The 23318-nt window shown below is 47.2% G+C and overlaps 1 protein-coding gene across 5 annotated transcripts in view; it reads left to right on the top strand.

Moving 5' to 3' along the window:
- Positions 1 to 23318, top strand: part of MYLK2 (myosin light chain kinase 2) — a 102178-nt gene continuing 78860 nt past the window's right edge. For 3 of the 5 annotated variants that reach the window (XR_014157925.1, XR_014157926.1, XM_081867760.1), the window contains exons 1-3: positions 1 to 156; positions 11933 to 12323; positions 15797 to 16167. Coding sequence is in view for 3 of the 5 variants with exons in the window: in XM_081867760.1 (XP_081723886.1) it covers positions 12028 to 12323; positions 15797 to 16167 (667 nt within the window). In the remaining 2 variants the exon portion in view is untranslated. The other 2 variants (XM_081867762.1, XM_081867761.1) reach the window with 2 other exon arrangements.

Below are 23318 nucleotides of genomic sequence, written 5' to 3'. Positions count from 1 at the left end.
GAGCAGAGCGCAGCAGGCTCATAACTGCCAGAGTTCTGGGGTAAAAGATACCCCTCTCTCCCCATGCTTAATCCAGCTCGGTTACACAGAGTATAGAAGGCGGGCAGCTCTGTCCCACTTTTAATCCAGCGCTGGCGGCCGTCGGCAACGGCGACGGTAGGTAACGGGCCGCTTGCCTCGTTTCCCGAGGGGTAGAGAGCGGGAGAGGCCTCACTCTGCGCTGGGACTTCCTTGGGCTGGGCAGAGTTCGAGTCTTCCAGCCTGCAGCTTTGCTCTTGGCCTTTCCGTGGGTTTAGGTGGAGGGCTACCTGTCCAGGTAAACTCCAACCTTTTGTTCATGGGAGATGGAGAGAGGTGGTTTGGGGATGCTCTTCCCACCAGCGTTGCCCGAGCATCTTGCAGGGTAGCCTTGGCGTGGTTTAGATGCCCTGCTACCAGCAGTCGAGAGATTCCTTGGGTCAAAGAGGTCCTCTCGACCGTCTTGGTGGCTCCTGCTCTGAGAATCGAGCTGTGAGGTGGCTGCTCTTGAGGTTAAAGTCTCTGGCAGGTGCCCGGGCAATGGCTCTCTGCGGGCGGCTATTTCCATCTGCTCCCTAGGGTAAGATCAGGCAAATCTTGGCCAGGCTTTTGCTGACTTCCTTCGGCCGTCTGGAGTGCCGTTCACGCTGCAAGCTTCTTCCTTGCACAATTCAGGCTTTTGATTCCAGGGCAGCCTTGAGGTTTAGTGTGAGCTGCTGCCCACCTCTCGACAAGGTGCCTTGGGGTGGCTAAAAACCAGCACACCTTGAAGCAGAGCATGTCGGACTGTGTGCAAAATGAATCCAGAGTCTGCGGAGAACTGTGAAATTTTGTGCAAAGCTGGGAAAATGGTCTGCAAAGTTGGACTGAGTTTGTTTTTAGGCATCGGAGCATCTATTCCTCTGGCCTTTTTTTACTGTGTGTGTGTGTGTGTGTGCCTGTGGGGGTATAGTTTGAAATAACAGTCAGGTGCTCTGTGGAATGGGCATGGCTCCGGGCCCAGCCAAAGAGGAAAAAATGTGAAAATCAGGGGCATTTCAAACAGGCCTGCAAGTGCTAATTGATCTGATTTATGGATCAATCAGCCAACATGTTAATTGATGAGGGAATTTTTTTACTGGTAGGAATGGAAAGAGAGCATTCTTGTTTATCTTTGGATGTGATTTTGCTTTTGGTATGTTGCTGTAAGAAGGAATTGGGGAAGACTTATATTAAAGAGGTTGTTTTGTTCTAATAACGAAGTCATAGCCTTTAGTCGTGAATCTTTAAGTCACCTTGTGCTTTTTTCAGGCCTGAGGCTGAGTTTTCTTTTGTAGTAGACAAATCAATTCCACCTAAATGTTTGTCATGCGCAATAACTTCCATGTGGTTTCGGTGAAATGTGAATTTACTATTTTTAATTGATTCCTGACCGGTTGTAATTATTGTTAGGCTTTCTTGTATGACCATAAGCCATCACTCATGGTGATGGCTGAGATTTAATTACAAATGTATGCAACGCCACCCCGAGCTTTCTTAAACAAAAAGGAAAAAGCCCCTGCCCCTGGGAGCTTACAATCATAATTTCCACAGTGCAGGCAGGTAGGAGGGGGAGAGAGGGAGACTCAGTGTGCAACCACAAGGGATGATGAATGCAGGCAAATGCCACGAATGTTTGGTTCCAGCAGGGGATGAGTATTAAAAGCAGGCTGGCAATCAATCATCTGATCATTAATTGGTTCAAACAATTGTCCCTGACCACTAGGGACACTGGAGAAGCGATCTGCTTGGTCTGCTACAAGACGGAGGACCAGGCGAGGTGGTTGTTTTAATCCCAGTGAACTCGAGTGGGATGCATGTCTCTCTGCTGTGTGTCCTTGGTGGGTGCAATTGCTATGACTCCAGCCACTTTCTTGATGGGACCCATTTGCAGCTGCCTCCGCAGGGCAGACGGCCGGCCTGGTTAGCAGCCCTGCCAAGTCTTCCCTCCCTTGGCACAGAGGGCGTCCCGGTTGGGCTCTGTCCAGGCTGCAGCCATGCAAGAACCTGCTTTGGGTCCGGAGGCCCTTGTCCCTCCAGGCTGCTTTCATTGTCTTCTCGCGGTCAGGATAAGGAATGGCTGAACAGCCCAGATAGCTAATATGGTAGCAGGATTGAACTCTTAACTGTTGGCACTGTAAACTAGCCAAGGGGTGGTTTCCCCATACGTACTGGGAATGCCCAGAGGTAAAGGAATTCTGGAATAAAATGCTATTTTATTTTATTTTCCCCAACTTTTTTAAATTGATTTTCCACATTTATCACAAAAATGACATAACAAAACACATTACGCTACAATAAATTAAGCACAAAGAAAAATTGTTTCTTCAAATACCTAATTCTCGTTACATTGATAACTGACTTCCTCGAATCCTCGCTAACTGAATTTCATTATATCACCCATATAACAGTTCTCCAAATTCATATTTCTAATAATATTAACTCCTTTCATTTACTAACCTCTTCTCCTAATTAATATATTTTAATCCTTAATATTTACTATCACATATTCTTATTTTACCCCTAAGCCTATTTACTGTTTCCAAGAATTTTCTGTTTATCCTATATCAAAATATTTAGCTAAATATTCTTTAAATTTCTTCCAATCCTCATGTATCTCCTCTTCCAGTCAGGTCGGCCAGCTCCAAAAAGTCCAACATCTTCATCTACCATTCTTCTATTGTTGATATTTCTTGCGATTTCCAGCTTTTGGCTAATAAAAGTTTTGCCGCATAGTGGCATACAAAAACAGTCTAACATCTTTTTTGGGCACAATTCCAATCCTATTATTCCAAGTAGAAAAGCTTCTAGTAAAATCCTAAAGGTTATTAATGAACTGTTTAAAGTGAAGCTTTCAATAGACTTTGATTTCATGACCATGGGTATACTTGGAAACGCGGCTATAGAGAAAGGAGACCAGCTTACTTTTAAAGCTATGATATTAGCGGGAAAGGCAGCGATAGCTTTAGGTTGGAAAGATAGAGAAAAATGGACAGTAGAGGCATGGAATAGTTATTTGTTTGAACTTATTCAGTCGGACATTATCGCAGTCATGTCACAGGAAACAACGTGGAAGGTCAAGTCCACCACAATAAGGAACAAATGGAACTCCTATCTTCAATGGATAAAAACTACTGGAACAAAATAATAATAATAATAATAATAATTTATTATTTATACCCCGCCCATCTGGCTGGGCCTCCCCAGCCACTCTGGGCGGCTTCCAAAAGAATATTAAAATACTATGATACATCAAACATTAAAAGCATCCCTAAACAGGGCTGCCTTCAGATGTCTTCTAAAAGTCTGGTAGTTGTTGTTCTCTTTGACATCTGGTGGGAGGGCATTCCACAGGGAGGGCGCCACTACCGAGAAGGCCCTCTGCCTGGTTCCCTGTAACTTGACTTCTCGCAGTGAGGGAACCGCCAGAAGGCCCTCGGTGCTGGACCTCAGTGTCCGGGTAGAATGATGGGGGTGGAGACGCTCCTTCAGGTATACTGGACCGAGGCCGTTTAGGGCTTTAAAGGTCAGCACCAACACTTTGAATTGTGCTCGGAAACGTACTGGGAGCCAATGTAGGTCTTTCAAGACCGGTGTTATATGGTCTCGGCGGCCGCTCCCTGTCACCAGTCTGGCTGCTGCGTTCTGGATTAGTTGTAGTTTCCGGGTCACCTTCAAAGGTATCCCCACGTAGAGTGCATTGCAGTAGTCCAAGCGGGAGATAACCAGAGCATGCACCACTCTGGCGAGGCAGTCCACAGGCAGATAGGGTCTCAGCCTGCGTACCAGATGGAGCTGGTACACAGCTGCCCTGGACACGGATTTAACTTGTGCCTCCAAAAGACATTCGGTGGAAACTAAAGATGCTATGCCCGTGGCTGAGGATAATTGTTTGAACCCTTCCAATGGATATGGGGAGGCGGGGGGGGGAAGGGTGGGAAAGGAAGAAAGTGTACGGGAAATTTAAAAATTGGAAGGAGATAATATAATATATGTAAAAATCCCGAAATAAATAAATTTTTTTAAGGGGGAAAAAGGAATGGCTGAAAAGGAAATACTCTCTATTCCAATGTGTGAATTAAGGAATGGAATCTACTCTAAACAACACAGTAGATCTTCTTTTGATTGATGGGTTGATTAAGAGTAGGGATGTCAGAGATTACTTTTCCCCCTATGATAATATTTTGTTCTTTTTTCCATATAGAAAGTTACTGTATTTTTTGCTCTATAAGGCGCACTAGACCACAAGACGCACCTAGTTTTTGGAGGAGGAAAACAAGAAAAAAAAATTCTGAATCTCAGAAGCCAGAACAGCAAGAGGGATCACTGCACAATGAAAGCAGCAATCCCTCTTGCTGTTCTGGTTTCTGGGATAGCTGTGCAGCCTGCATTCGCTCCATAAGGCACACACACATTCCCCCTTACTTTTTAGGAGGGAAAAAGTGAGTCTTATAGAGCAAAAAATATGGTACATTTGTTGCTCAACGATTATATTCCAGTTCAACAAAACTAGTGAGTTCTCACTCAGCCAACAGCGATATTCATAGCCCAAATTGCGTTTTAAGGTTCGGTCTTCATTCTCTCCAACCTGTTTCTTAATACGTTCTGCTGTTTTCTATAATATAATAATAATAATAATAACGCTTCAAACTCCATTGTGGCCTTCGCATATGGGAAAACAACTAGACTAGAAAAGGCTTTTCTTCTTTAAAAGATTCTAAATCTGTATCTTTCTGTATCTGCATCTTTCTATTTATTTATAAATATTTATTGAGATTTTACAGAATCATAACAAAATACAGCGAAAAAAGACAAAAAAGAAAACAGAAAAATACAAGATACAAAAACAAAAAGAAAATAAAAAGAAAAAGAAAAAAGAAAAAAATCATAGAATAGAATCATAGAGTTGGAAGAGACCACAAGGGCCATCGAGTCCAACCCCCTGCCAAGCAGGAAACACCATCAGAGCACTCCTGACATATGGTTGTCAAGCCTCTGCTTAAAGACCTCCAAAGAAGGAGACTCCACCACACTCCTTGGCAGCAAATTCCACTGTCGAACAGCTCTTACTGTCAGGAAGTTCTTCCTAATGTTTAGGTGGAATCTTTTTGCTTGTAGTTTGGAACCATTGCTCCGTGTCCGCTTCTCTGGAGCAGCAGAAAACAACCTTTCTCCCTCCTCTATGTGACATCCTTTTATATATTTGAACATGGCCATCATATCACCCCTTAACCTCCTCTTCTCAAGGCTAAACATGCCCAGCTCCCTTAGCCGTTCCTCATAAGGCATCGTTTCCAGGCCTTTGACCATTTTGGTTGCCCTCCTCTGGACACGTTCCAGTTTGTCAGTGTCCTTCTTGAACTGTGGTGCCCAGAACTGGACACAGTACTCCAGGTGAGGTCTGACCAGAGCAGAATACAGTGGCACTATTACTTCCCTTGATCTAGATGCAATACTCCTATTGATGCAGCCCAGAATTGCATTGGCTTTTTTAGCTGCCGCGTCACACTGTTGGCTCATGTCAAGTTTGTGGTCAACCAAGACTCCTCGATCCTTTTCACATGTACTGCTCTCAAGCCAGGTGTCACCCATCTTGTATTTGTGCCTCTCATTTTTTTTGCCCAAGTGCAATACTTTACATTTCTCCCTATTAAAATTCATCTTGTTTGTTTTGGCCCAGTTCTCTAATCTGTCAAGGCCGTTTTGAAGTGTGATCCTGTCCTCTGGGGTGTTAGCCACCCGTCCCAGTTTGGTGTCATCTGCAAATTTGATCAGGATGCCCTTGAGTCCATCATCCAAGTCGTTGATAAAGATGTTGAATAAGACCGGGCCCAAGACAGAACCCTGTGGCACCCCACTAGTCACTCTTCTCCAGGATGAAGAGGAACCATTGATGAGCACCCTTTGGATTCGGTCAGACAGCCAGTTACAAATCCACTGAGTGGTAGCATAGTCAAGACCGCATTTTACCAGCTTCTTTACAAGAATATCATGGGGCACCTTGTCAAATGCCTTGCTGAAATCAAGGTAGGCTACATCCACTGCGTTCCCTTCATCTACCAGGCTTGTAATTCTGTCAAAAAACGAAATCAGGTTAGTCTGACATGACTTATTTTTCAGAAATCCATGCTGACTATTGGTGATCACAGCATTCCTTTCTAGGTGCTCACAGACTGTTTGCTTAATAATCTGCTCCAGAATCTTCCCTGGTATTGATGTCAGACTGACTGGGCGGTAATTATTTGGGTCCTCTCTTTTCCCCTTTTTGAAAATAGGGACAACATTTGCCCTCCTCCAGTCTGCCGGGACTTCGCCTGTTCTCCAGGAATTCTCAAAGATGACTGCCAGTGGTTCTGAGATCACATCTGCCAGTTCTTTTAATACTCTTGGATGCAGTTCATCTGGCCCTGGAGACTTGAATACATTTAAACTAGCCAAGTATTCTTGTACTATCTCCTTAGTTATTCTGGGCTGTGTTTCCTCTGCTGAATCATTTGCTCCAAATTCTTCAGGTCGGGCATTGTTTTCTTTATCGGAGAAGACTGAGGCAAAGAAGGCATTGAGGAGTTCAGCCCTTTCTGTGTCCCCTGTTTGCATTTCACCATCTTCTCCTCTGAGTGACCCCACGGTTTCTTTGTTCTTCCTTTTGCTACGAACATACCCATAAAAGCCTTTTTTGTTGCTCTTAACCTCTCTAGCAAGCCTGAGTTCATTCTGTGCTTTAGCTTTTCTGACTTTGTGTCTACACGTGCTGGCTATTTGTTTGAATTCCTCTTTGGTGGTTTCCCCCCTTTTCCATTTTTTGTACACATCCTTTTTTAATCTTAACTCAGTTAAAAGTTCTTTAGATAGCCACCCTGGCTTATTTAGGCACCTTCCATGTTTCCGTCTCATTGGTATTGCCTGAAGTTGTACTTTTACTATCTCCCTCTTAACAAAGTCCCAGCCATCATGAACTCCCTTTCCTTTTAATATTACTGTCCATGGGATTTCACCCAGCACTTCCCTAAGTTTTATGAAGTCGGCTTTCTTAAAGTCAGGAAATTGAGTCCTAGTATGCTTGGTTGCTCCTTTCCGCTGTATAGTAAACTTCAGAAGAACTTGATCACTCGCGCCTAATGATCCTTCCACTTCTACCCCACTAACCAGGTCATCAACATTGGTTAGGACCAGATCTAAAATGGCTGTTCCTCTTGTTGCTTCTCCCACTTTCTGGACAACGAAGTTGTCTGCAAGGCCAGTGAGGAATCTGTTTGACCTTATGCTCTTGGCTGAGTTTGACATCCAGCAAATATCCGGGTAATTGAAGTCCCCCATTACTACTATCTCCCTTCCTTTTGCATGCTTGGCCATCTGTTCCAGGAAGGCATCATCTATGTCCTCCGTTTGGCTTGGGGATCTATAGTAAACTCCCACAATGAGGTCCCTGTTATTCATCTCTCCCTTAATTTTGACCCAAATGCTCTCACTTTGGCTTTGAGGTTCTAAATCTTGGATCTCTTCACAGGTATACACATCCCTGACATATAACGCCACTCCTCCTCCTTTCTTGTCTGGTCTGTTTCTCTGAAATAGATTGTATCCCTCCATTATTACATTCCAGTCGTGGGACTTATCCCACCAGGTTTCAGTGATGCCTATTATGTCATATTTAGTTTGTTGTACCAAGAGCTCAAGCTCATCTTGTTTATTAAAAATCCCTCTTTCCTTTCTTTAACTTTAAAATTCATTACCTTATTTCCTTGACCTCCTCACACCTCCCCTTTTTGTATTCCCATTTACATAATCAAATCAGCAAATCCTTGCCCTCTTTCAATTTATCATCTTTAACTTTGTATCTTAACATATCACAACTCAAATGTTTTCATCCATCAATTCGTTTTTGCATACTCTTTCTAACTTTATCACTAATGCCACTTATTTTCAATCCAACATCATTTTAGCATTCATAAATTTTACACTGTTTCTGTAGATAGTCTTTAAATTTCTTCCAGTCCTCTTCCACCAACTCCTCTCCCAGGTCTGTATCTGCATCTTTCATTCGCGCTCCCAACTTTGCAATCTCTGCATATTCCAAGGTTTTCACAGCCATCCTCCCTTTGAAGGTATTCTTCTCCTTCCATTTCTGTGCACAGAGATTCTTTGCCGCTATAGTCACATATAGAAATACCGTTGAGACTTTCTTTGGGATTTCACTGGCTAATATCCCCAGCAGGATGTCAGATTTCCAGTGGAAATGGGAGGGGAAATTGACAATGCATGCACAAAATCAATATCAATATCAATCCATTGGACATAATTGGTATCCACTGTTGTCACTTCCAGCCTTCGATATGGAATTGATTTGGCACTGATTCTCGCATTGGCCTCAATGACGCTTGCTGTCCCTTCCAACTCTGAGATTCTGTGATTGTGTTTCCTCCCCCCATTTCCACTGCGTTTTCCTTTGCATCGAAATGAATGGGGTGTAATAATGAAACAACGCTGACATAATGCAAGTCTACCACTGCGGACAGCAAAACAAATAATGTAGTTTTTGGCAGAGGATGGACTGCAGATGGAAAAACGCGTGTTGCAGGCAGCAGCAGGGGGAAAATGGGAAAAGATGCTATCTTAAATTCAGAATAGCTGGGGGTGAACTTGTCTCTGTCACGCCGGAGCCCAGGGGCTGCAGCTCACTAAAAATAAAAATAAATAAATAAATAAATAAATAAATATTTTTATTTATACCCTGCCCTCCCCAGCCAAGACCGGGCTCAGGGTGGCTAACACCAGGTATAAAAACAACTGATTGAAATACAACTTAAAAACAAGATTAAAATACAACATTAAAATGCAGCCTCATTTCAGTAGGAACTCAAATCAAAAACTTTTTGGGGGATGAAAACATCAAGTCTTCACCAAGGCCAGTGAAATATACTCGGAGCCAAGAGTGGATTTCATGCTCTTTATTCAGCTCATAGTGGTGAGGAGGAATGAATGTTCCCCCCAGAATGTCTGCTTTATGTACATTATATTCACAATGGGCTGCATGTGATTGGCCTATTCTGGGATTCTCCTGTAGGCCAATCAGGTTGTGGATTCACTTCCACCTGGAGCTGGATTGGGTGGCTCCTGTAGACCAATCAGACTGCTGCATTGTTCTAGGACCAATCAGACTGCTGCATTTTGGATCCTATTGTTCTAGGACCAATCAGACTGCTGCATTTTGGATCCTATTGTTCTAGGACCAATCAGACTGCTGCATTTTGGATCCTATTCAACTCAGTACATATCACCCAACTATCCAGACTGGTCCTGCGTGGGCCAGAAAAAAGCCAGGGAAGTCCCCAAATAGGAGTTCCATCTCAGAAGGAGAAAGGAAAAAGGAAAGAGGGGAAGGGGATCAAGTTGATTCCAAGCCAAAGGCCAGGCGGAATGGAGGGGAAAACGTCCCCCACTTTGCATCTCCAACAAGGGCTGGGAGAGAGTCCTGCTGGAAAACCTAGACTGCTGCTGCCAGTCTGTGCAGACAGTACTGAGGAAGATGGACCAATGGCCAGCCCAAGACAGGTCACCCAACTGTTCCAATAGTTCATTCAACCTAATAATAATAATAATTTATTTATACCCCGCCCATCTGGCTGAGTTTCCCCAACCACTCTGGGCAGCTCCCAAACGAGTGTTAAAAACAATACAGCATTAAATATTAAAAACTTCCATAAACAGGGCTGCCTTCAGATGTCTTTTAAAGATAAGATAGCTGGTTATTTCCTTCACATCTGAAGGGAGGGCGTTCCACAGGGCGGGCACCACCACCAAGAAGGCCCTCTGTCTGGTTCCCTGTAACTTGGCTTCTCGCTGTGAAGGAACCGCCAGAAGGCCCTTGGCGCTGGACCTCAGTGTCCAGGCAGAACGATGGAGGTGGAGATGCTCCTTCAGGTATACAGGACTGAGGCCGTGTAGGGCTTTAAAGATCAGCACAAACACTTTGAATTGTGCTCAGAAACGTACTGGGAGCCAATGCAGATCTCTTAGGACCAGTGTTATGTGGTCTCGGCGGCCGCTCCCAGTCACCAGTCTAGCTGCTGCATTCTAGATTAGTTGCAGTTTCCGGGTCACCTTCAAAGGTAGCCCCACATAGACTGCGTTGCAGTAGTCCAAGCGGGAGATAACCAGAGCATGCACTACTTTGCGGGCAGGGAGGGTCTCATCCTGCGTACCAGATGGAGCCGGTAAACAGCTGCCCTGGACACAGAACTGACCTGCGCCTCCATGGACAGCTGTGAGTCCAAAATGACTCCCAGGCTGCGCACCTGGTCCTTCAGGGGCACAGTTACCCCATTCAGGACCAGGGAGTCCTCCACACCTGCCCACCCCCTGCCCCCCAAGAACAGTACTTCTGTCTTGTCAGGATTCAACCTCAATCTGTTAGCCGCCATCCATCCTCCAGCTGCCTCCAGACGGAGGACCTTCACTGCCTTCACCCAACATTATCTGATCTGACTGGTAGCTACTCTCCAGGCGTCTCAGCCAGAGAGAGGGTCTTTGCTCTCATTTTTAGCATCCTTGACGTGCGCTCTGAGTGGTGCAGGGACATGCCTCCCCATGCTCCCCTTGTTGCGCGTTTGCTTCTCCCGAAGAGGATGAGAAGCGGTGCTTTTAAAGCGGGGAACAAGCGTACTATTTCGTGCACACAGCTCACCGTTTCCTCAAGTGGCAGGGAGTTCCAGAGGCAGCTGCTGCAGAGTTTGCTTTTCTCTCCGGAGGAGAGCACTTGAGGCCCTGCCGCCTTTTTCGGGCTGACCTGCGGATTTGCAGATCTAGATGGTGCACATGGAGAAAATATAGGAAACTCTTTTGTACCGCCTGAACAGCCAGGACTTTGCCCAAAGAATTCTGGGAAATTTAGTCCCTATCACCTTCACTGCTGCCATAGTTTGAAGAGGTGAGTTTCTTGTGCCAGGGTCCTTCCATCATGCAAACCTGAAATTCTCCTTTTTTATTCTCTCCTGAGGAATGACAGTGTGGAGGCGCTATAAATCAGGGTCAGGATTCAGGGAACGAGTTTGCTGTTAATTTGGCAGGGAGCCACAGACCTGGGGGGCCGAATGGCTCTCTATCTGGCCCTTGGAACTGCCCATGAGTGTTTTTGCCTGGCTGGAAAGTACCCTCGAACTCTGATGATGGTTCTTGTTCGTCTGGACGGAGAATAGAGCAAGGAGAGAGTGTTTGCGAATGTATGTAGGAACCAGTCTGCTGCACAAAGGTGAAATTAACATCCGTTGCCCCAGCCACTTTGGCTTCTGGCACTGCCTGCCACTGGCACGCCATCCCTCGCACACAGGATCCTTGTACTGAGAAGAAGCTTGGAACTCCCTGCCTATTGACTTCAGGCACCTACCTTCGCCGAACTCTTTCTGGTGCCTGCTTAAAAACATGCTTTGCTTAAGCAATCCCAGCCAGGTGTATCGAAAGCTATTGCGACCTTTCACCTGTTTTAGTTTATTATTTTAACTTTTTTAATGTCTGAAGTTTGTGTTGTTAATTTTTCATAATGAAATTTTTGTTGTTTTTATCTTTCTTTTGTAAACCACTTCCCCCTTCCTTCTTTCCTTCCTTCCTTCCTTCCTTTCTTCCTTCCTTCCTTCCTTTCTTCCTCCGTTCTTCCCTTCCTCCCTTCCTCCCTTCCTTCCTTCCTTCCTTCCTTCCTTCCTTCCTTCTTCCCTTCTTTCTTTCTTTCTTTCTTTCTTTCTTTCTTTCTTTCTTTCAAATAAATGAATAAACGCTGCCTCCTCTTGGCATGTAGGGCAATTTATTGCAATGCCCCAAAACACTTTTTGTCGCTTTAATTTTTGTTATTTGCTGTATCGGGGGGGGAAAATCACTACTCTCCCTTATTTTGTGTCTTACACAGAAGCTGAGCTGAAGGCCGAGGAGGGAACCCCAAGTTTGGACGCCTCTGCCCGTCACCCAGCGTCCGAGGAGGCTCCCCTGGGAGGAGAGCAGAGGATGGAGAAGGACGGAGGGTCTTGCAGCACCCCCGGCACAGAAGGGGGAGCAGAAGCGCCTGCCGTGGGCCTGGGGGAGCCGAGAGAAGGAGCGGAAGCCGGGCCTGAAGAGCCAAGCCAGGAGGCGAAAGGGGAAGGGGGAGCAGGGCAGGATGCGGCCAAGGCAGTGGAAGAGAGCCATACGCCAAGCCAAGCCGCCGTGGCAGGAGGGGAAGGGAGCCACGAAAGCCCACCAAACTCCCAGCAGAAGCACCTTGAACTTCAGCAGAGTCTCAGTTGCCCAGCACACCTGCCCAGGTAATTCTTCTCTCTCGTACAGCCTTTATTAATGCATTGATGTATAAAAAGATTTGTTTCTAAAAATATATATCAAAGCGGTTTGCAGCAATGAAGCCATAAAAAAGTTAAAAGCAGACTTTTATTTTATTGTTTTCACTTATATGCAAGAAGTAACCATCAATATTCAGCAATGTCCACCGGCGGCAGCTATAAAAGCACCAAAAGTCTATTTAATTTCATTTAACTTTTTTTAAAAAATCATTTTTTTTTATTTTTCCAATAAAAAACATCCGATTAATATATCCAATCATAATACTCCAATTAAAATAAAAAACTAAAAGAAGACCAAATTATAGTCTGAATTATAATTATTTATTTTTCGGAGCTTCCCCACGGTCTGGATCTCTGAAGCATATCTCCATATTTCAGTCCTGCCTCTCCTTGTTGTTTCCATATTTTCCACATCTTGATTTTGACGCTTTATAATTCTCCATCCCTGAGTCCACAATTCTCAGTCATGTCAAACATCATATACTTTCAACCGTTGAATACAGCTTTATTAGTATATATTTTTCCAACTGTGTTTTTATCAGCGCAGTTTCCTCTGACTCCATTCCAATCTGGGATGTTGTCCAAGTCTGTTATCTGGAGTTTAATGGTGCAGCAACTCCCAGTCATTAATTGTCCAAACCTTCCTTTTGAGCTTTATTGAACCAGTACCTTCCAAGTTAATTGTTAGGCAAAACTGCTTGCAATATTGCAATGTAGATAAACTGTATTCCACAAATATCAGTCATTTGGTGATCAATCAGCCTTTGGAGACCATACTCTCCCCACTCCAGTGATTTCGGTTTTTAAACCACAGAGCCGGAGACTTGCTGATCAGAAGGTCGGCGGTTCGAATCCCTGCGACGGGGTGAGCTCCCGTTGCTCGGTCCCAGCTCCTGCCAACCTAGCAGTTCGAAAGCACCTCAAAGTGCAAGTAGATAAATATGGTAGGTACCGCTCCGGCGGGAAGGTAAATGGCGTTTCCGTGCGCTGCTCTGGTTCGCCAGAAGTGGCTTAGTCATGCTGGCCACATGGCCTGGAAGCTGTCTGCGGAAAAATGCCGGCTCCCTCGGCCTATAGAGCGAGATGAGCGCCGCAACCCCAGAGTCGTCCGAGACAGGACCTAATGGTCAGGGGTCCCTTTACCTTTACCTATCATTCCACAAGTTGCCAAGTGTCCTCAGTTGCTGTTAACCATGTTCTATCCATGTTGAATATGTAATAAAACCAAACCTGGGATAGCTCAGTCGGTAGAGCCTGCTAATCTCCAGGATGAGCCTCACATTGGTCAAAAAATTCCTGTGTTACAAGGGGTTTGACTAGATGACCCTGATGGTCCCTTTCAACTCTGATTCTTTGTTTGGAATGCAGTGATGTTGTTCACAACTGCCTGGCAGAATAGAAAAGTTTTCAGCAGGCGTTTAGAAGTTGGCACAGAAGACAGGTGCTGAATCTCTAGTGGCAGAGAGTTCCACAGGGCTGTGGTGATGGGACTAAAGCCGTGGTTTCTTGCTGTTGCCAAGTGAGACTCACCAACTCGGGGAGCGACGCTCCTGAAAATGATCTCTGCCCTTGAGATTCCCAGCAACTGGTGTTTGGAGACATAATGCCTCTGACGGTGGAGGCAGAACACAATCATCCTAAGGAAAAGCAGGACATTCCAGGATTCAATGAGAAACTGGGATGGCTTCTGCAAATCTGGGATTGTCCCTGGAAAATAGGGACACTTGTAGGGTCTAAGTGTGTGCTGCAAATCTCAGCTGGGTAAGCATCAAATGAAGCTGAAAGTTGGAATGATCAGGACAGGAAAAAAGAAGTCTTTCTTCATGCAGCACAGAGTTAAACGGTGGAACTCACTGCCACAGGAGGCAGGGATGGCCACCAACCTGGATGAGTTTAAAAGAGAATTAGGCAAGTTCAAGGAGGGGGAGAGGGAACCCACCTGCTCTCGCAGCCAGAAACATCATAGCCAGACACTGGAGAGACCTGTCAGGAGTAAGTCTGGACCAATGGTATCAAAGAGTCTGGGAAACAGCCTTATTAGAAAAACTAACCAACAAACTGAATGACACGTGGACAAATAGAAGAAGACGCCTTCACCCCGGTATGGCTACCCCTTTATCACATACACAGCCCAACAAGACAGCAACAAGAACCCGCAGACAGCATATGAATCAATCTGGCTAACCTGATTAAAAAATACACACTCACACTCCGCTCACACACAAAAACAAATTTCACCACAGCCAACCAAAGACAGCCAACCACACCCTAAGCCACCCCCCAACCTCTCTCACCACCAAGGAATAATACTGTAATAATAATTTAATAATAATTTCTTACTTATACCCCGCCCATCTGGCCGGGCTTCCCCAGCCACTCTGGGTGGCTCCCAACAGGATATTAAAAACACAATAAAAGAGCAAACATTAAAAACTTCCCTAAACAGGGCTGCCTTCAGATGTCTTCTAAAAATCAGATAGTTGTTTATTTCCTTGACATCTGATGGGAGGGCATTCCACAGGGTGGGAGCCACTACCAAGAAGGCCCTCTGCCTGGATCCCTGTAACCTCACTTTTCGTAGTGAGGGAACCACCAGAAGGCCCTCGGTGCTGGACCTGGGGTGGAGATGCTCCTTCAGGTGTACTGGGCTGAGGCTGTTTAGGGCTTTAAAGGTCAGCACCAACACTTTGAATTGTGCTCAGAAACGTACTGGGAGCCAATGTAGGTCTTTCATGTGGTCTTAGTGGCCACTCCCAGTCACCAGTCTAGCTGCTGCATTCTGGATTAATTGAAGTTTCTGGGTCACCTTCAAAGGTGGCCCCACGTAGAGCGCATTGCAGTAGTCCAAGCGGGAGATAACCAGGGCATGCACCACTCTGACAAGACAGTCTGTGGGCAGGTAGGGTCACATACACTAAGTAGAATAATCAAAACAAAACAAATTCCTTCCAGTAGCACCTTAAAGACCAACTAAGTCAGTTCTTGGTATGAGCTTTCGTGTGCATGCACACTTCTTCAGATACACTTCTTCAGATACAAGTAGAATAATAGAAGCATTGCCACCCCAGCCCCACTCACCATTCCCCCTCCCCCTCTTTCCCCCTTTTCTTCCTAACCTAACATTGTAAGTAACACTAAAAATTTATTAATAATAATAATAATAATAATAATAATAATAATAATAATAGGACAAGAGGGCTTTCGAAGGCTGTTAGCCATGCTGGCTGTGGTCTGCATCCACAATCGGAGGCAGCAAATGTTTCTGAATCCCAGTTGCTGGAAACCGCAGGAGGAGAGAGGGGTCTTGTGTTTGAATCCTACTTGCGGGCTTCCCATAATGGGCATCTAGGTTGGCCAAAGTGAGAACAGTAGGCTGGACTAGATAGGGCCAGATGCTGTAGCAGCTTCTCCTTTGATGTTCTCATCTTCTGACATTTCAGCCTAGCAGATATTCCGGAAGAGGCTCCGGCTGACCTCAAGCAGCCGACTCCTGAGGAACCGGCGGCTCCCACCCACAAAGCGGACCCGCCACCCCCTGGGGAAGCCAAGGAAGCCCCCCCTGATTCGGCGCAGGCCCCCGCGGCGGCCGAGCAACCGGGCCCAGCTGATCAAGGAGAAAGGACCTTGGCCCAACCCACTCCCTTAGCCCCAGGGGCCACAATCCAGGATGCTGGTGAGCCCAGCGTTTCTGCAGCGCAGCCGCCGTCGGAAGGTAGCCAGACCGCAGCAACCCCTGCAGAGGTTCCGGATACCCCAACCAGCCCGTACCTCACTCCGGACTTTGGCAAAGAGGACCCGTCCCTGATTTTGGGTAAGGCCATTGAGGCCTATGGCCTTGGGGGGCCAGCGGAATGAGCCTGGTCCAGACAGAGGGATTAGGGGTGAGGGGCAGGGGCCAGAACAGCTCTTTTTTTAAAAAAGGAATGAAGGAAATGTAAGTTGTTCATCCTTTAGGCCCAGGGGTTAGCAAACTTATCGCGCCTCGGGCCAGTGTTTCCAGCACCGATCGCGCGGCGGGCATTGGAGCGCATGCCCATATGCATGCGCACACACTATTTCCGGTGCACTTCCGGGTCAGAGGAGCACCGGAAATAGCTTGTGCACATGTGCACGGGCTTCCTCTAACCCGGATGTGCACTGGAAATAACGCTTGCGCATGCACAAATCATGCTTGTGCATGTGCAAATAATGCTTGCGCAAGCGCACAAGCTATTTCTGGTGCTCCTCTGACCCGGAAGTGGGCAACAGCACAGCACTGGTAAGAGTGGGTGGCGGCAGTGCGCAGCGGGGGTTGTCGCGGGCCGGATTAATGAATCCCTCGGGTCTTATCCAGCCCGCGGATCTTAGTTTGGGGACCCCTGGTTTAGGCTCTGCAAACAGGCTGTGTCTGTCTTCGTCTCAGGGAGAGGGTGGGACCAGAACAGAGCAGGGAAACATCAGGCATGTTTTCTCAGCTGGCGCTATAACAGACATCAGCTGCAGGAAACAGGTTGTCGGTGAAAGCGTTTCGACTACGTTCCTGCTGCAGAGATCGAAGCACATGGTGCGCATCATTCTGCAGAGGCTGTTCATTTCTTTGGAGGAGAAGGTGATGTCTTTCCCTAAGGTGGCAGACAGGTGCGGCCTATCCCGTTTTGCCGCCTGAGGCGAAACAGGAAGGTGCCGGCTCTGCCCACCGAAGTCTCACTTACTGGGGTCGCTTGGTGGCTTCTTCTGGAGAGATCTCATAGAAACTGTGGCCACATGACTCTGGAGGCGGGCGGGGTGTGGGATTCCACCCCCCCAAGGCTGCTTCTTCAGCCTGCCAAATGGGTGGGCCGGCCCCGGTTGTGCAAAGGGATGCCTTTTTGGCACCGTCCCGGTTCCCTGCAGCAGACTGTTGCTTGAAAACAAAGCACTTTGCACAGGTAATAATAATAATAATAATAATAATAATAATAATAATAATAATAATAATTTATTATTTATACCCCGCCCATCTGGCTAGGTTTCCCCAGCCACTCTGGGCGGCTTCCAACAAAGTATTAAAATACAGTAATCCGTTAAACATTAACTTAACAGGGCTGCCTTCAGATGTCTTCTAAAAGTCTGGTAGTTGTTTTTCTCTTTGACATCTGGTGGGAGGGCGTTCCACAGGGCGGGCGCCACCACCGAGAAGGCCCTCTGCCTGGTTCCCTGTAGCTTGGCTTCTCGCAATGAGGGAACCGCCAGAAGGCCCTCGGCGCAGGACCTCAGTGTCCGGGCAGAATGATGGGGGTGGAGACGCTCCTTCAGGTATACTGGACCGAGGCTGTTTAGGATCCATACTAAAATGGATTAAAACTTGCATCAACTGGTAGGATGCCTCAGCTGTTTGCCCGACATGTGGCCCTCATTTGGTCCAGGGTTGCGCTGTTGCGGACCACCACGGCCTCATAGGGTCTCCTGAGCAGCTGGTGCCTTTGGCTGCGGTTTTGCAGAGCCCCAGAGCTTGGAGATTGCAGGACAGGAGGAAAGTTTGCCCTGTGGCCTGATCCACCTGGCATGCACTCCCTCCCTCCCTCCCTCGACTCCCTCTCTGGTATGCAGAGAAAAGCTCCTTTCCATGAGATAAGCAGGCTGGCAGGGCGAGGGACCGGGGCGCATCGCAGCATCAGGTGTTGTTGTGATCGCTCTTCCCGCTGTGACAGATGGGACAGCGTGTCTTGTGGCCGGGTGACCTTGCAATGGAGTTGGGAGGGAGGGAGTGTGGGGTGTGTGCAAGGCAAAGTGTGGCAAGTGGGTGAGGTTAAGCTGGCAAGGGGCAGAGCAGCAATGGAAGGGGAGGACTAACAATTTGTGTGTCAGGGGGTGTGTTATCTGTTGGGGAGACAATCACCAGATGGGTTTTGTCCTGGGCTGAGCATTCGCTAGGCACCTGCAGTTTCCTTGTGCCAAGGGCAGGTTCTGCAGAATATAATGCCTTCAATGTTAAAGTCAAATGAAACAACTCAAGTTTCTGGTCCTTATGAAAATAAATGTTCGAAGGCCCAATGGAAATGCAGGGGAGTTCAGGCAGACAGTGCTGTGTTGTCCCCTCCTCCTTTCTTTCTCATGGAGGCCTTGGGACCTGAACCAGGATGTGCTGTGAAGCCAGTGTCTCAGGGATGGGTCATAACTTAGTGATGGATCATGCGCAGAAGGCCGCACTTCTTGGTGTCTTCAGGAAGGCCTGGGACAACCTTTGTTGGAGACCCTGGAGAGCCATTGCAAGTCAAGATAGATCTGAGATGGACTGACTTCAAGCTTGCATGATCCGATCAGAAGGTCGGCGGTTCAAATCCCCGCGACTGGGTGAGCTCCCGTTGCTCAGTCCCTGCTCCTGCCCACCTAGCAGTTCGAAAGCACGTCAAAGTGCAAGTAGATAAATAGGTACCGCTCCGGCGGGAAGGTAAACGGCGTTTCTGTGCGCTGCTCTGGTTCACCAGAAGTGGCTTAGTCATGCTGGCCACATGACCCGGAAGCTGTATGCCGGCTCCCTCGGCCAAGGAAGCGAGATAAGCACCGCAACCCCAGAGTCGGCCACGACTGGACCTAATGGTCAGGGGTCCCTTTACCTTTACCTTTACCTACAACTTCTGAGCTCCACCAGTAAGTGCAAAATATTCCCTTTGAACTGGTAACAGACAGACACCTAGGATAAAGGAGCAGAGTGCATCCGAGCACATTTTCAGCCCAGGAATTAGTTTGCAGCACTAGAACTGAACCCTCAGTCCTTTCTCACACAAAATTAATTACTAATTTGCCCCCAAAGTTTCTTTTCTTTGGCAGGGGAGGGCAGGCAGCTGTGAGCGATGCTGTTGCTGTTGTTTAACAACCTGGAAAATGAAAATTGATGGTTGTTTAGTACAGCGTTCTGCACTTTGGGGTCCCGAGATGTTGTTGGACTACAAGTCCCATAGTCCCTGGCCATTTGCCGAATTGGCTGGGGATGATGGGAGTTGTAGTCCCGCAATGTCTGAGGACCCAAGGTTGGAGAACGCAGATCTAGTATAATGCAGATATTGACCAGTAAATCCCAACCTACCTTCTGCCCACAACTGGTAGAGATAATACTGAATTAAGTGGGCCAGTAGCAGGGCTGGATTTAGGTTTGATGACTGAAGGTAATGGGGCCCTTTATATGTCCAGCTGTCCTTTACCAACAACAAATTGTCGTTGTTTTTTTGTGTTGAATAGATGCTATATGGTAATTTATGGACCTAATAGGTATCTAAAGCCATTTGCACATAACAAAATATGTATTTTATCAAAGTAACTGTTGAACTGAAATACAATTAAGAAGAAATATATTAATAGTGAAATAATTATGAAGCTCTAACATAAAATGATTGAGGGCCCATGACTTACACCATAGGAGCCTGTACAACACCAAACACTGTTGCTGTATGTAGGTTTTATTTTATTTGTGTTTTATCTTATATTTTGGAAACGTACATCCAGTTTTTTCCCCTTTAATTTTTTTGGCCCCCCCCCAAGAGAGTGGGGCCCTAAGCTATAGCTTGTTTAGCTTATACGTAAATCCGGCACTGGAGACGCGGGTGGCGCTGTGGGTTAAACCACAGAGCTTAGGACTTGCCGATCAGAAGGTCGGCGGTTCGAAACGGGGTGAGCTCCCATTGCTCGGGCCCTGCTCCTGCCAACCTAGCAGTTCGAAAGCACATCAAAGTGCAAGTAGATAAATAGGTACCACTCCGGTGGAAAGGTAAACGGCATTTCCATGCACTGCTCTGGTTTGCCAGAAGCGGCTTAGTCATGCTGGCCACATGACCCAGAAGCTGCGTGCCGGCTCCCTCGGCCAATAAAGCAAGATGAGCGCCACAACCCCAGAGTCAGCCACGACTGCACCTAATGGTCAGGGGTCCCTTTACCTTTAAATCCGGCACTGGCCAGTGGCCTCACTCAGTACAATGCACCACCTCTTGTGGTTGTAACCAGGGCCGTGCTGTGCAGCTGTGGATGTGTGCAGTATCTGGTACAGAGCTTCCTACGCCTAGCACCTTACACTTTTAAGAAAATTAAAGTTTCAACCCCTCGTGACTGCAAAGATAGGCTTAGAATGATGTGGGTCATGTCTCTGGTGAAATCTCACTAATGGAGAGGGACGGAGTGCTATATTTGCTGCATATGGAACTCCCTGCCCCCTGAAGGGCCGAAAAGTAGGTTAGACAAATTCATGAAGGAGAGGGCTGTCAATGACCACTAGCCAATGGCCTTACTCCATAGTTGGAGGTGGCAATGCTTTGGAATTCCAAGTGCTGAAAACCCCAGAAGGGAAGGGGTCTCTTGTTCTCAGGTGCAGCATTCTGGCTTCCCATTAGAATCACAGAATTCTAGAATCATTTAATTTTCACAACACCCCTGCGAGGTAGGGTAGGCTGAAAGAGGCAGGGACCGGCTCAAGGTCACGGAGCGAGCTTCATGGCCGAGCGAGGGATTCGAACCCTGGTCTGCCAGGTCCTAGTTGGACACTCTAACCACTATGTGACACTATGTGAATCGTGGAATTGTAGAGTCAGAAGGGAAACACAAAATGCATGATAAAACAAAGAGGCGGAAGGGAGGAACCCTAAGAGTTATCTAGACCAACCCCCTTTAATGCAGGAATCTCAGCTGAAGCATCCATGACAGATGGCCATCTGACCGCTGCTTAAAAACATTGGTGCATCTGTGAGACGAGCTGACCCAGCATGCTCTTATATTCATAAAGGTAAAGGGACCCCTGACCATTAGGTTCAGTCATGACCGACTCTGGGGTTGCAGCGCTCATCTCGCTTTATTGGCCGAGGGAGCCGGCGTACAGCTTCCGGGTCATGTGGCCAGCATGACTAAGCCACTTCTGGTGAACCAGAGCAGCGCATGGAAACGCCATTTACCTTCCTGCCAGAGAGGTACCTATTTATCTACTTGCACTTTTTTGTAGTGCTTTCGAACTGCTAGGTTGGCAGGAGCAGGGACCGAGCAATGGGAGCTCACCCCGTCGTGGGGATTCGAACTGCCGACCTGATCGGCAAGTCCTAGGCTCTGTGGTTTAACCCACAGCACCACTCGGGTCCCCTCTTGTATTCTTACTCCCAGCCTAAACACTGGAAATAGAATTATTTTTCTCAGTTTCTGCGCGATTCCACCTGACCTTCCCCAGAGAAATCTCTTTTTCCTCATTGCCTAATGAGCCGAATCTTGCAATCATTTTTTCCTGCATGGTTACCATCCATGCATTGGCATCTGAATGTGTCTAAATGTGTCTAAATACTAAACGAGGTGCCCTGTCTGTAGCGCAGCTTCCAGCTTTTTCAGGAACATACGAATCTGCCTTCTACTGAGCCAGACCTCCACTCCCATCGTTCTGCCCGGACACTGAGGTCCAGATCTGAGGGCCTTCTGGCGGTTCCCTCCCTGTGAGAAGCAAGGTTACAGGGAACCAGGCAGAGGGCCTTCTCGGTAGTGGCACCTGCCCTGTGGAACGCCCTCACACCAGATGTCAAAGAGAACAACAACTACCAAACTTTTAGAAGACATCTGAAGGCAGCCCTGTTTAGGGAAGCTTTTAATGTTTAATAGGTTATTGTATTTCAAAACTCTGTTGGAAGCCACCCAGAGTGGCTGGGGAAACCCAACCAGATGGGCGGGGTATAAAAAATTTGTTGTTGTTGTTGTTGTTGTTGTTGTTGTTGTTGTTGTTGTTGTTGTTGTTGTTGTTAGTCCAGGCAGCTCAGTGTTGTCTACAATGACTCACCATGGCTCCCCAGAGTTTCATAAAGGGGACCACTCGCCAACAGCCCTGCCAGTAGGATTGAACCCGGAATCGTCTGCAGGAAATGTGGTCCCTCTACGACTTGAGCTTCAGGCTTTCTCCCTGATGAGCACCTGGATTCATAGAATTGTAGAGGGGATCGCCAGGGGTCATCTATTCCAACCTCCTACAATGCAGAAATGTCAGCTAAAGCCCCCAGGGTAGATGATCACCCAACCTCTGCTTAAAGCAGGCATAGGCAAACTCGGCCCTCCAGACGTTTTGAGACTACTATTCCCACCATACGAGACGATACAATATGATAATCTTTATTGCCATTGTCCCATACAGAACAACGAAACTGAAAAAATCTACATCAGACATTCATAAACCAACAAGCCTGCTATCCCATCTATCCCAACCTGGTTAGCCCCCTAAACACTCTGATACCCCATAATTAAATACAATATACTCCCACAGAGACTACCTTAAAAGGTAAAGGGACCCCTGACCATTATGTCCAGTCGTGACCGACTCTGGGGTTGTGGCGCTCATCTCATTTTATCGGCCGAAGGAGCCGGCGTACAGCTTCCGGGTCATGTGGCCAGCAGGACTAAGCCGCTTCTGGCGAACCAGAGCAGTGCATGGAAACGCCGTTTACCTTCCTGCCAGAGTGGTACCTATTTATCTACTTGCACTTTGACGTGGTTTTGCACTGCTAGGTTGGCAGGAGCAGCTCACCCCGTCGCGGGGATTCGAACTGCCGACCTTCTGATCGGCAAGTCCTAGGCTCTGTGGTTTAACCCACAGCGCCACCCGCGTCCCTCTAGAGACTACCTTCCACTGCGTTTAAAACCAAAATAACATTTGGATAAAAACTGTTTCTCAGGCGCCTAGTCCTAGTCTTTATAACCCTGTACCTTCTTCCTGCCACTGGTCCTGTTATCTAGGGATATTGGGAGTTGTAGTCCCAAAACATCTGGAGGGCCGAGTTTGCCAATGCCTGGCTTAAAGGCCTCCGAGGAAGGAGAGTCCACAACCTGCAGCCCAGCTCAAGTTAAGCAGCATCATGAGGAGGGGAGCGGTTTCGATTGAGAAAACAGCAGGGTTGCGCCCGTGGCCAAGATGGTTTTGGCCCCAGCCTAGATATGTCTTGGAGCAAAGATGAAACCCCTTTCTGTTAGTTGGCAAGGCGCCGCCCTTCGTGCTGC

This window comes from Podarcis erhardii, assembly GCF_964252035.2.
Source record: "Podarcis erhardii genome assembly, chromosome: 6".
NCBI lineage: Eukaryota > Metazoa > Chordata > Lepidosauria > Squamata > Lacertidae > Podarcis > Podarcis erhardii.
The sequence above is the reverse complement of the archived record's forward strand: the minus strand, read 5'-3'. Positions and strand labels throughout refer to the sequence as shown.